The 14,401-nt window shown below is 42.0% G+C and overlaps 1 protein-coding gene across 2 annotated transcripts in view; it reads right to left on the bottom strand.

The window, feature by feature from the left end:
- The window catches only part of LOC122552333 (choline transporter-like protein 2), a 76,755-nt gene that overhangs the window by 28,069 nt on the left and 34,285 nt on the right, over positions 1-14,401 (bottom strand). For both annotated transcript variants that reach the window (XM_043695090.1, XM_043695089.1), the window contains exons 2-5: positions 5,567-5,615; positions 3,927-4,000; positions 2,040-2,124; positions 1,031-1,115 (exon numbers count right to left, since the gene is read on the bottom strand). In XM_043695090.1, the coding sequence (XP_043551025.1) occupies positions 1,031-1,115; positions 2,040-2,124; positions 3,927-4,000; positions 5,567-5,615 (293 nt within the window). The remainder of the gene's footprint in view (positions 1-1,030; positions 1,116-2,039; positions 2,125-3,926; positions 4,001-5,566; positions 5,616-14,401) is intronic.

Raw genomic sequence — 14,401 nt, 5'->3', positions numbered from 1 at the left:
TTTGGAATTAACAGTCTAAATGATGACCATGAATCAATTGCTGTTTGTTGGAAAACAGCATCTGGTTGACTAACATCCCTTAGGAAAGGAAACTGCCATCCTTACCTGGCTTGGATTACACATAAACCAGACCTATAGCAAAGTGGTTGACCCTTAGGAATGGGCGAGAAATGCTGGCCTAGCCAGCGATGTCCTTATCTAATGAACGTTTAAAAAGCTGGCTGTGAAGGAAGCTGGTGATTAATCAAAGACATTTTATTGCCATGCCAACTAACAACTGAATTGATATCACTTTCAGGCATGCTGTTTTAACCGGCAGGCACTTTCATCCTATTCATGTGTGCTGGACTTAGCATCACAGAGCTGGGAGCCCTAATCTAATCCAAGTCATCAACAGGAAAGCATTTGTAAGTGATCAAAGGCAGTTCCTTTCTATTCTCAACATCCATCTGAAAAAAGTGATTCAAACCTTTTTGTTCACTTCTTGCCTATTTGTTGACCGCATGTTTTTTTTTCTCCCATTTCCCAGTCCAGTAATACAAGAAATCAGAAGAACCATAGATGTTTAAAACTCTAACTTGACTACAACTTTGGGACTGACTGTTGCACTGATGTGGAGCCAGCTGACCATGAAAGGTGCTCTTGGCATGTGATAGGTCTCAGGTCAAGGACATCCATCCCTTTAAATGGAAGTCAAGGAGGGCCACATACTCATCTCTTTTCTCTCTCCCCACACTGCCCAAAATTACAAGCAGAGTCACCCACTCTCCCTTAAACCCAGTGGGGTCACATGCACCCCCTCCACAAAGCCCACAAGTTCCCTCCTGTAACCAAACTCAGTCTGAATGCATCGGCCCCTAAAGTCAATCTAGAAACAAACCGCCATATCATTAGATGATCTACTCCTGTAACCGTTGCATGTTCAGAAAGCAACATTTATCTCATAGGCTCAACTTCTCAACAGGAGAAAGCCGGGAGGCAGCAACAAATAAGATATGTCCATTACCATTGAAAGGGATAGATTTCTTACCTGTGTGGTAGGACACTGAAACTCCAGCAATACCAAAGGGCTGGCACACTTGAGCAGGTTGAAATAAAATAGAAATGGTTTATGCCTGGAAAACAACAGAGACAGAAATGCCACTAACTGTTTCAAAACCCAAGATTTCAAACCACTTCTCTTTCTCCAGCCAGCCACTTACTGTTAGTCCAAGTCTGAAACCAACACACAGGAAATGAACACATTATAGTAGGCCAGCAGGAACACAACTCATCTTGATGTTTCTTGTTTACTCTCAAAAGCAGCTGCTACAGTGCAATTTGCGACATTTCCCTCTCCTCACCAAGTTGGGTTATCTGTTTCATTTGCCCCTGACTCAAGTGCCTGGTCACAATCTGTCAGTTTAGCAAGTGACTGTCAGCAAATACTTGACCATGTCCTGACAAACGAAACAGAAATCGTCACAAAACGATCAAGAGTGCTGGCATACTGGGCTAGATTCTTTTAGGATCGCTGGTCAGCACGGACGAGTTGTTTCCATGCTGTACAGCTCAATGACTATGACTCTAAGAGGAGGATACCTGTTTGATCTTGTGTTTCTCTCACTTCCTCTGAAGCCCTTCAACATTAAAAGATTACCGAGAGTTTTACTGGGTAGCATGGCAGACAGTGAGACCTCTTTGCTTTCATAGGTTTACTGTCAGACTCCTTTAAACTAAGCAAATTTTGAGAAGATTTGTAGCTCAGGTTGAGGTTCTAGATGGAGGTTTGCTCGTTGAGCTGGAAGGTTAGTTTTCAGACATTTCATCACCAGACTAGGTAACATCATCAGTGAGCCTCCAGATGAAGCTTTAACCTTGTGTATCATAGTAATTTCACTCCCAGGCCAAGTTACTGTGTTAATGGTGACTTGTAATTTTTTTTTATGGCAGTGGTCTTCGAGATTTTAACCACCATGTCTGAGGCTTTATTCTGAAATTCCAACCCACTTTTGGATAAGTCTCTAACTTTGGCATCCAAGGAAGAGAACAGAACTTACTCATTCCTGCCTCCAACCTGACCACAGAACTCGCCACGACTGTCAGTCGGATAGATCACTTTGCGAGGGTCTCCATGGATCCATGCTAAAAATAGACCATCATTAATGGCAAGAGTCAGCAGTACCACAGAAAATAGTCAATGCATTCATTTTACTTTTGTTACTTAAAAGGAAAATATAACCATCTCAACCCATGAAAAGCAAAGATCAGCATAATAAACAGGCCAAAAGTCTCTGGGCCCAGGCAAATTCTTTATCTACCAAACTAACCCAACACCCTGAGCTATATTCTCAATTATCAAGCTCCAAGATATCACTGCAGGAGTTAAATGTCCTAGATCCAACCATCTTTATGGTTCAATGACCTTCCCTCCATCATAAGGTCAGAAGTGGGGATGTTCGCTGATAATTGTTCAATATTCAGCACTATTTGTGACTCCCCAGATACTGAAACAATTGTGCAATATCCTGAAAAATGGCAGGAAGCATTTGTACCATACAGTTAAAATGTTGTTTAACAAATATGCTTGGAAAAAACCATATTCAATGGAACAAGCAGAGAAGTAGGATTAGAATGGGTTTAGAAAGCAGTCAGGTGAATTGGAACATTAATTTGGTTTCTCTCTCCACAGATGTTGCCAGAACTGCTGAATTTCACCAGAATATCTGGTCAGCACGGACGAATTGGACAAAAGGGTCTGTTTTCATTGAGTATGCCTCAATGGACTCAGACGTTCTGTTTTTATTTAAGAACAATTGGTGCCTGTAACCACAATGATTTCCTCCTGTAACAGAATTCTATGCATCGATGCAGTTTGTTTCGAGTGCATAGCGGAAATACACTTCCTGAAATGTCAAGGCAGCCAGTACAGGCAATGAGAAGGAAGTTCAGCCCCTCCAAAACAACAGCAGATGCGTGAAAGCCACTGAGGTGCAAGCTGTTCTTCTTCAGCACTCTTAAACAGCAACGTGGGAACACTTTGACCACACGCTGCCACATTTCAAGGCAATGGATCACTACACACCCTTCAAGGACAAGACATTCTGGTTTTGTAGTTAATGGCCACATTCTGGAAATGGAAACTCTCACACTTTGTTTCATAAGGCCCACATTACTGCCTAGAGGAGTCCACATAGCATTTGCACAGGCTGATATTGTACTCTCTCATTTGTATCAAAAACATTAATTTGCAACATTTTGATTAGTCAAGTCACATCCAAGCAAATGAGAAATGTCTACGCTGGCAGATAGTGAGGACTGCTACACTGCCTGATTGTTCAGTGAGCGAACAGCCTCAGCCCTGTTATGTTGTGCCATGTTGCTGATAGGAACAGTAATCTGAAATCAAGTCACAATACTCCACCTTTGGATTTATAGGGAATACAATTTCATACATTACTAATCCAGTTTGTCACAAAAGTATAAATGACCAATTTAATCTCCATGGACACTGCCTGACTTTGACTACCATCTCCAATTTAAGAAATTCACATCAGTTTTCAGCAACAAACAATAAAACTTGTTAAAGAATAATTTTGGTTATAATAAACAAGTGGCAAAATTGATGGGTAATTACTTAAAGGGAAACTTAAATTATACTCCCTATAAATCCAAACCCCCACACATTCATTCACAAATAGAACAAAGACAGATGGTTTCACACAAAGAGCGTGGAGGTTATAAATAAAAAAAACGAATCCAGTTGAAGAGGAGTCCAACCCACCAAGGGTAAAATTAAGTGACTTTCTCATTGTCCCTCTTTGGAATTTGGTGATTATATCATGTTTTTGAAAACCCGGGATTCTCAGTCCGCAGCTGGGCTGCTTTAGCAGCATTAGTAGGATAGGTGATTTTTATATGTACACCATCAGTTTGTATTTACTTACCCACTATCCCCACAATGACATATGCTATGGTGGCTGCAAAAAAGATGAGGCAGCAGATGATGTCAGTGCAGCTCCTGTAGGGATAAAGACCATGAGAGAACAAGTAGAGTAACAACCCAGGGAAAAAAACTTTTTAAAAAAACTCATGCATGGAATGAGGGCATTGCTGGCTAGACCAGCATTTACCACCCTTCCCTCATTGCCCAGAGGGCAATTGAGTCAACCACATTGCTGTGGGTCTGGAGACACATGTTGGCCAGACCAAGTAAAGATGGCAGTTTCCTTCCCTGATGGACTTTAGTGAACCAGATGGGTTTTCCCAATAATCAGTAATGGTTTCATTATGACCATTAGACTCAATCTCAGATTTTGTTTTTATTGAATTCAAATTCCACCATTTACCACAGCAGAATTTGAACCTGGGTCGCCACAACATTACCTGGGTCTCTGGATTAACAGTCCAGTGATAATACAATGAGACCATCACCTCCCCATACCATATACTATTGCTTGACATCACCTTATTATGCTTTCCTTTGTTCTCCCTGCTTGCAAACTGATGCCACATTTTAAGGGAAACAAGCACAAAAGTTCACAATACACTCAGCTAGTCTCTGCATTTTCTTCCACATGGGTTGGGCTGCTTTCTTATGCTAATGCAGTTCTTGATTTTTCTTTACTGATCGTGAAACCTTACAGAGTGGCCCTCCAAGTTCACAGAAGTAAAAGATGACATGACAGAGAGCGAAAGGTCCCATATATCCAAGCCCTGAACAAACCAACTCAGACAATCACACCACCCGTAAGAAAGAGGGGAAAATCTGTAAAGGTTCGAAATCATCATCACCATGAAACACATACAGATATCAAATGGCCTGGGTGAGATGCCTGAATTAACCCTTCACTATTTACAAACATTTGTGCCCATTCTAGAGGGAGAATGGTGCCACTGGGACTTCCAGCAAATCCAAAACATTGGGAAGAATGGACCAAACACAGGGATGGGAAGGGAAGGGAAAAGGAGCGGAAACCAAGATACCACTAGCATCATCTTCAGCTGGATCTGCTCCTAAGGGTGAAAATAACAAACTTACTGACAGCAAAGCTAAGTTTATTGAACAGGTTAAATCAATTCAATAAGAAATAAAATCAACTGATTAATTTTAATTAATTTCACGGTTATTAAAAGTTTGTTTGATAATCCAGTTGTTAATGCAACCCCACAAATGGCAAAACTGATTTCTCAAAACCAAAATACACCAAAGCAGGAAAGGTTAACAATCTGTTAACGCAGGCAAGAACATCTAATAACCAACTCTCAGAGGCACATCTGCTGTCTCCCAAAACACAAGTTAAATCTACCAAATCTGTGCCCCAGTGTTACAGTGACAGACCTGTCCTCACCAGTACTGCACCCCAGTTTAACACTGACAGACATGTCCACTCCAGTGCCCAAGTGTAACACAGTGACAAACCTGTGTACACAATGTCTGCCAGCTTTAGAGTAGCAGACCCATACATCCCAGTACTGTACCCCAATGTGATGCTCAAATAATCTTCCCAGACACATCCCAAGTTTAGGACTACAAAATCTGTCTTCCCTTCAGCTCTATGGAATACAGCATTTAAACATCTCCTACCTGTTTGCAACTGGGCCTTTGAATTTTGGATCATATTTCTTTGAATCACCTAAAACAATGAAAAGATACAAGAAAACATAAACAAAGGCAGATCTGAAACAAAAGAAACTACAAAACACGTCTATCTACAATTAACAACTTTATACAAGAACAAAGATTAATTCTTACATAAAACACTTAAGCTTCATACTGAAGTATGTTACTGAACAATGACATATACAAATAATTGAGATGTAATTGCTCTCCTTCCTACAGATGTGCAGTTTCTCGCCAAAACTTTGCTGGTTCCATGAAATGATGAAAAACATGATTTTGATTGGTGTGTTAGTTGGATAATAGTCAGTTTCATCATCTTCGATCTTGCGTCCTGACCTGTCTTGGTTCACAGACAAAACAAGGCTAGTCGGCTATAAATAGATTCATGGACCATCTGAACAACAGTTATTGTGTTTTACTGAAATTGGAGTCAATGGGATTTTTGAGGTGGGGGGTGGCTCTTTCTGCTGGTTGGTGCTATACCTGGCAACCTGGCACATCGGAGAACGGTTGCGGTTGTTGGAGATCAGTCGTAGGGATGTTTGCCAATGATTGCACAATGTTCAGCATCACTCAAAACTCCTCGGATACTGAAGCAGTCCATGTTGAAATGCAGCAAGACTAGGACAGAACACAGGCTTGAGCTGACAAGTGCCAAGTAACATTCATGTTCACAAGTGCCAGGCAATGACCATCGCCAACAAGATAGAATCTAACCATCGCCATTTGACATTCAATGGCATTATCATCGCTGACCCTTCAGGCCAACCTGTCCATGCTGACCAGATAGCCTACATTAATCGAATCACATCTGCCAGCATTTGATCCATATCCCTCTAAACCCTATTCATACATCCATCCTTTTAAATGTTGTAATTGTATCACCCTCCACCACTTCCTCTGGTGGCTCATTCCATACATGCACCTCTGAGAAAAAGTTGCCCTTTCGGTCCTTATAAACCTTTCCCCTATCATCGTAATCCAATGCCCTCTAGTTTTGGACTCCCCTACCCTGAGGAAATGACATTGGCTATTCACCCTATCCATGCCCCTCCTGACTCTATAAACTTCTATAAAAGGTCACCCCTCAGCCTCTGATGCTCCAAGGAAGACGGCCTTAGCCTATTCAGCCTCTTCCTATATCTCAAACCCTGGCAATGTCTTTGTAAATCTTTTCTGAACTCCTTTAAAGTTTCACAATATTGTTCATAGCAGGGAGACTAGATGCTTCTTCCATCATAGCAACTGGCCTCTGCAGGTATTTATTCTACAAACGCCAGTCACCTTGAGAATGATGTATAGGTATAAGATGGCAGGAAGAGAGTTAAGTTCAGAGATTCGTGAAACAAGAGGTTCAGCTGAGCATGACTCAGATCAGATAAGAACTTACAGTTACAATGGGGCACTGGGGGCAAGGATAGTGGGTTAACAAGGCAGAAAAGCAGTCATTATGTAGAGCCATGTAACAATATTGGAAGCATTCAGCATGCAAGATCAGCTAACAAGGGGAAGTATTCATTGTATGAATTTGGTTAACAAGGTTAAGAACATTCATTGTATAACAGTAAAGGGCTTGGTCTCAGTTATTAATGCTCGTTGATTGTTGATTGCAACGGTCACCTATTAATATGTATGTTGCCTTATCTGGATGCTCCTCCCTGCAAAATGACTATATAGTTCATTGAGAAACTGCTGCTCCAGGGAAGACCGTGAACTCATGTCCTTGTGCACATGGGTGACTGTTCTCTCTCCCTCCAGGGCCCAGAATAAAGATAAAGGAGGTAAAGTTATATTGTCTCTGAGTGTCTTTCTTCGACTGGGGGGGGGGGGGGGGGGGGGAAGGAATGACAACCTCATGGACAACTTCCATCTTGAAATTCTGTAATTCCTAATGAGTTCCTATGGGAACCACCCTCCAACAACAAAGTGCACACAACAAGATCTCTCAAGTAACAAACTAAATACCCGGATAACATTTGAAGTCATAGAAAGTGTGTGTGTGTCGGAAAAAAATTCAAGTGGTCTGGCATCATCTGTGGAGAGAGAAAGAGTTAATGTTAAGAATTTAACTAAAGTTTGATTTGATACAAAGTTAACCATATTCCTCTCCAAGGGCCTGCTGATTAAAACTAAGTGTTGAGAATCCACAAACAATTTTATCTGTGTGGCACTGGAGAAGTGCAACAGATCAGGCAGCATCCAAGGACGTTTCGGGCAGAAAGGCCTTCATCAGAAAGGGCTGAAGGACTTATGCCCATAGCGGCGACTCTCCTGCTCCTTGGATGCTGCATGAACTGCTGTGCTTTTCCAGCACCACATTTTTCAACTGACTCTCCAGCATCTACAGTCCTCACTTGCCCCCCCCCCCCCCCCCCCCAAGAGATTTTAATCCGTCAGTTGACATACTAAAATTGACAAGGTCACAGAATGAAATCTTTGCTCTTTAAATACCACCACAGGATTTTTTTTTTTAATAACCAACCTGAAAGGCTCATCACCCTGCCCTAAAGCTGACACATCCAACAGTGCAGAACGCCTTTGGCACTGCACTTGAATGTCAGATTGAATGCGATAGCAAGCTTCTGATGTGAGATTTGAACAAAACCTTCTTTCAAATACCGTAGGGAGCTTTCACGTTGTAGTGTTCTTAAATAGAGTTGCCATCTTCCCTCTAATTCTCTAATATTGGTGACTTTTGTTTGTGGATTGATAATCCTGGCTACTAGCAAACAAAAACGTTAAACATTGCCACATTCTGGGAATTCTCCCTCTGCCAAACATTGCAGCAAATAGAAAACAATTTTAAAATCCTATAAATTTAAATCACAAACACCAGAATACCCAACAGTTTGTGCTAACACTAACTGTTACATTTAAGATTTGGAAACGCCGGTGTTGGACTGGGGTGGACAAAGTTAAAAATCACACAACACCAGGTTATAGTCCAACAGGTTTAATTGGAAGCACTAGCTTTCAGAACGCTGCGCCTTCAGCAGGTGATTGTGAAACCATCTGAACTGAAACCAACATGTTCATTCTAAGAGATGAGACACTTAAACAATCCGGGTCTTTTTCAATATATCGTTTCAGTTACATCGTACTTAAACTTTTGCTATAAATTCTGTGTCTTACAATCTTATTCTCCACAATCACCTGAAGGAGCAGTGGTCCAAAAGCTAGTGCTTGCAAATAAACTTGTTGGACTATAACCTGGTGTTGAGTGGTTTTTACCTTTAGTTATATTTAAAACATTAACCTGATCCTTCTCTTTATAAGCTGGCTTCGTTTTTTTGAAAAGAATGTTCAGTTCATTTAAGTAGCAGTTTACAATCATGCTCTATACAGACATGTAGACTTGACTGTTTATGTAGCAAACTGCGCAATATCACCACAGGAAATATCTTGCTGTCTAAGTTCTGCTCTCAATTTACATTTGGAGATTGAAAAGACAAATTAAAGAAAGCAATTGATCCCAAAGTGAAGTTACCAATACGTTGATATTCTGCCACTGACAACATGCACTAATTAAACAAACACAAGAGGAAACAATTCACACGTTGACTTCTTACATTGTCAGAACATCCGGGTGATTTTAATCAGGAGTTAATTGGAAAGATCAGTGGCTGCATTCTGCAGATAGATATATAGTCAAGAGATAAACTATAACCCTCTCCACAAACAGCACTGGAACAAATCATGTGCCCGGGGCAGGGACTTGAAGCAGGAAACATCACAACCCTTAAAGTACTTAGATGAGCACTTAAATGTTATAACATAAGGCTAATAGCCAAGTGCTCGAAAGTGGGATATGGAGTAGTTTATGTCAGTGCAGACTCAAACCAAAAGGCCTCTTCTGTACTGTATGAGTCTTTGAATAAATTTGGCAGGAGTATCTACTGAGAAAGGAACTCAATTAATCTATCTCCAATTAATCAAAAGATTGCCCTCATGATGGTGAACATACCAAAGGTTTTAATATCATTTTAAGTGACCAAAATGCACTTCTTACAGCCCAGCAATCCTCACACACTACTAGAACATCAGCACAATTTACATGCTATAATCTTGGAATTAGGTTTAAACCAGCAAATGCCCAATGCAGAGACATTAGTGACAAGGGTCTTGAGGATATGGGAGAAGCCACTTGAATCAATGCAATCAAAAGGGAGTTATCTGAAAAGGATCAAAGTGGGGGTTACGAGGCAAAGATCGGAGAATGGTATTAAGCGAAATGCTCTTTCCGAGAGTTGATGTAAACACAATGGACCAAGAGTCCCTTTCTGTCCTGTGTAAATCTGTGATTAATGAGTTTTTCAGTTTCTTTACGAGATTGGCAAATGACAGACCATAACTGGAATGTAACTGGAGAGAGGGGCCTGCACATATCCCCCCTTGGACAAAGGGATTATACTGAATAACAGATCCCAACATCAGAACCAAATAAGAGAAACATTCTGCTAAAATGACCATCCCCAACTGTAAAACCTGCAGTCAGAATGCCATCTGCCTACAACAGACACCTTTCCATGGTGTGTCCATGAACATGGAGTCAGCAATCATTAAGAGCCATCTACTACCAGGCATGGAATTCTGACAACCCACTTTAACATTTCATCCCCCATTTCACTAGGACATCATTCTTGCTCCTACCCACTTTGTAAAAAGCCAAACATGCCCATAAATTGCATTGAAAAACAAGTTCTTTTATGATTTCACTATTTGAAATGGATTTTTCTTTACTACAATATTTGGAGAAAGTATGTGCAGTGCCTGAACACAAACTTCAGTGGCACCATGTGGAGAACAGGAATGGAATGTGCTGCACAGCATCAGATTAATCAGACCACATGTCTTGTAACAAAACGCTTCTCAATGGGAAGATAAATATTCAGAGATAAATACACACAGTTTGCTGTGTTGAAAATTGCATGCTCTTTTCGTGTAATGAAGTGTTAATTTTTCCAAAAATTATTATCCCTTTCTGATCTCCGTGAGTGAGGTCAGCAACAGTCCCCTGAAGCTATCCTGACAGAGGGATAGTAGGAGTCGAATCTGAAGTGTTGTCAGTCTCCGCCATACTAACTTACTCAAAACACTTGAGGGCGATGTACCTGCCATTCGAACATGACCTCGTCCATTCAAATCTTGTGTATATCTCACCTAAACTTCCTATACTCTGGGGATTAAACAAAGTTTCCACAGAAAATGGTTGGAAATATCTGTCCTGTGTACAGAGGCACAGTGAAAAGCTTTGTCTTGTGAGCAATGCAGGCAGATCACAGAGTCAAGTAGCATAGATAATAGCAGCAAAAATAAAAACAGGTACAGGCGAATGTTTTGAGTCAATTCAGTATTTTAACAACAGTAGGATAGAAAATGTTCCAAAGCCAACTGGTGCATGTGTTCAGGCTTCTGTACCTTCTCCCCGATGGTAGAAGTTGTAGAAAAGCATTGCCAGAGTGGGATGGATCTTTGAGAATGCTGGTGGCTTTTCCTTGACAGTGGGCCATGTAGATGGATTCTATAAACGGGAGGTTGGCCTTTGTGATTATCTGGGCCGAGTTCATCACACTCTGCAACAGTCTCCGATCTTGAATGGTACAGTTGACATATCAGGTAGTGATACATCCAGACAGAATGCTCTCGATGGTGCATCTATAAAAGTTGGCAAGGGTATTCACCGTCATGTCAAAATTTCCTCAGCTGCCCGAGGAGGAAGAGATGTTGTTGGGCCTTTGTAACCAGTGCATTCACATGAAGAGTCCAAGAGCTGCTTGTTGTGGATGACCACTCCCAAGAGCTTGACACTCTCCACTCATTCCCCCCTACACATTACCAGCACAGAGATGGAACGAGTAACATCCTGCCGAAAGTCAATTTTGAGTTCCAGTGTTGAGTGTTAGTGAGAATGAAATATTGTCCCCAGTCTTCACTGATTGTGGCCTGTGGGTCAGGAAACTGAGGATCCAGTTGCAGAGAGTGGGGCTCAGTCTGAGATCACTAAGTTTAGTAAATCAGTCTTAAGGGGATAATAGCGTTGAAGGTTGCACTGTAGCCAATGAGTAGGATTCTTACGTAGCTGTTCTTGGTGTCAAGATGTTCTAGGGAAGTGAAGGGCAAGTGATATGGCATCTGACATGCATCTGTTGGTCTGATAAGCAAATTGGAGTGGGTCAAGTGTAGGGGGAGGCTGGAGTTGATTACTGCCATGATCAGCCTTTCAAAAGCACTTCATGACCACCAAAGCTAGGGCCACTGGGCGGTAGTCATTGAGACATGCTGCGTGAGCCTTCTTAGGGCCAGGGATGATGTTGGCCTCTTGAAACAGGCAGGGACTGTGGCCTGCTGCAGGGAAAGGTTGAAGATATCAGAGAAGACCTCTGCCAGTTGATCTGTGCATGGCCTGGTACTCTGTCTAGTCCCATCGCTTTCCTTGGATTCTCACAAAGGAAAACCGATCTGACCTCTGATGCAGTATCTCTTGGGATAGGTTCGTCCGGACTTGTCAAAATAGGTGTTACCTCTCCACCAAAATTTTAATCAAAGCGAGCAAAGAAGGCAATGAGAATCTGGGAGGGACATGTCATCGTCGGCTATCTTGCACTCTCTTTTTCAAATTTGTGATGTCATTCAGTCCTTGCCACAGTGACCAGGTGCCTGTCTGGGTCTCTAGTTTGGATCGGTATTGGTCCTTAACTGTCTTAATGGCTCTGCGAAGGTCACACTTGGATTCCTTATATTTGAGTGGGTCTCCTGATCTGAAGGGTAAAAACAAGACTGCAGATGCTGGAAACTAGAGTCTAGATTAGAGCTGTGCTAGAAAAGCATAGCAGGTCAAGCTTTTCCTGCTCCTCAGATGCTGCCTGACCCGCTGTGCTTTTCCAGCACCACTCTAATCTAGACTCTTGATCTGAAGGCCTCAGGCCTAGTTTTTAGCAGATTCTGTATGTCCTGATTCATCCAGGCCTCCTGTTGGGGAATACCTGGATTCATTTCCTCGGTATGCAGTTCTCCACACACTTGCTGACAGTGGTGGCGAACTCGTCCAAGGTACCTGCGGACTGTTTGAACATGCCCCAAATTAGCTGATTCCAGACAGCACCAGAGTTGATCCTCTGCCTCCTCTGACCAGCACTGGACCTGTATCCGTGAGGAGGTCTCCTGCTTGAGCCTTTACCTGTAATCCAGGAGAAGAAGCGTGGCATTGTGGTCGGAGTTCCCGAAATGAAGGCAGGGGATGGAGCGGGAGGCATCTTTCAGTGGTGTAGTGATAGTCTAAAACGTTTGGGCCCCTGACTACTGTCTTAAAGTAGAGTGAACTATTCATACGGCAACATCCTGTCCTTTTACTCTGGTGTTTGACAAAGTAACTGGATTTGACTCTAAGTCACCTGTTCTTTGTCTTCCTCAAATTTCACAGCAAAGTGAGGCAAGAAGTTGGTGATTAAAATCACAGTCCAGCCTAATACAACCTCAAGGTGAATTACTGTAGGGAGCCTGGATGTTAATTGCTGGCAGACTATCCAACTGTGGAAGCATTCAGCCCGCTCTAACCAAACTGAAGTGTCAATCTCCAGGGCAGTGAGTGGGTCACTGGCTTAGGGGTAAGATTCTTATTTAGCAATATGTAGTAAAGTGTTCCACAAGATCTCCTGAGATCATATAGAGATACGCAGGGTAAATAGTCAATGAGTTAAAACCATAGCTCAAAATGTTGATGCACCATAGATACTAGAGTAATAGTCGATCTCATGTAAAAGTCGATCCCCTATTTCTGGCCAAATAACCTGGAATTTTCCATATATCTCAGGTGAAAGTCAACCCTAGTTCTTCACAGATAACAGAACGACATTTGAGAGTCAGTGCACCGGCCGTCAGGCCCCGCTCCAGCTTCCTGGTCTGCTGTTTGTTAAGCTCCACTCCCAGTCTTCCAGTTCGCTGGCTGTAATGTTCCCCTCCGGGTTCTCAGAATTACCATGGTTCATTTTTTTTCCTTTATTCGTTTTGAGATCACTTGGGTTTCTGCTAATGATTAAGGTATAAATTTTGACAGGCATGAATTTCAACCCCTCAAAAGTCCTATCCATGTACTGGTCGACCCCATAAATCTAACCTTAAAAATAGTCCAAACAATTGTTGATTATTACTCGACTATATACGGTAGGTTGAACGGGTTTCGCTTCATGGGGCACAGGCACTAGTACTGGATGTTCAGGTGAGACAAGGTTCACTTGGACTATGCTGTGTCCAGTGTTCTGGAATATCACATTACCATAGTTGTAGAGAACGCATTAACTAAACAGAGTATTGGGATGGTGCATACAGTATTCAGCAAAAAAATTAATATCATACCCATCAACCTTTGCTTATGATGTCATCACCATTCTCAGGTAATTCCTCAGATCAAATCTGGGAGTTAAATACTCTGTCATGTAACTTCTCAAAAGGACAGGTAGGAAGGAAAGGGTAGTAGAATAGTTTTGTTAGTATGGAACAAAATAAGTAAATAGCAAGAAATGATCTTCAACTGAAAGATATAGAATCCAGATTAGTGGAGACAAGAAATAACAAGGGGAAGATGATACTGGTAGTAGTAGGGCACCTTCCCCTGCCACCGCAGGAACTATAAAACCTGCGCCCACACCTCCTCCCTCACCTCCATCCAAGGCCCTAAAGGAGCCTTCCACATCCAAAGTTTTACCTGCACATCCACTAATATCATTTATTACATCCGTTGCTCCCGATGCGGTCTCCTCTACATTGGGGAGACTGGACGCCTCCGAGCAGAGCGCTTTAGGG

This window comes from Chiloscyllium plagiosum, chromosome 8 (genome assembly GCF_004010195.1).
Source record: "Chiloscyllium plagiosum isolate BGI_BamShark_2017 chromosome 8, ASM401019v2, whole genome shotgun sequence".
NCBI lineage: Eukaryota > Metazoa > Chordata > Chondrichthyes > Orectolobiformes > Hemiscylliidae > Chiloscyllium > Chiloscyllium plagiosum.
Note: the sequence above shows the minus strand (reverse complement) of the source record. Positions and strands in the feature narration are given on the sequence as shown.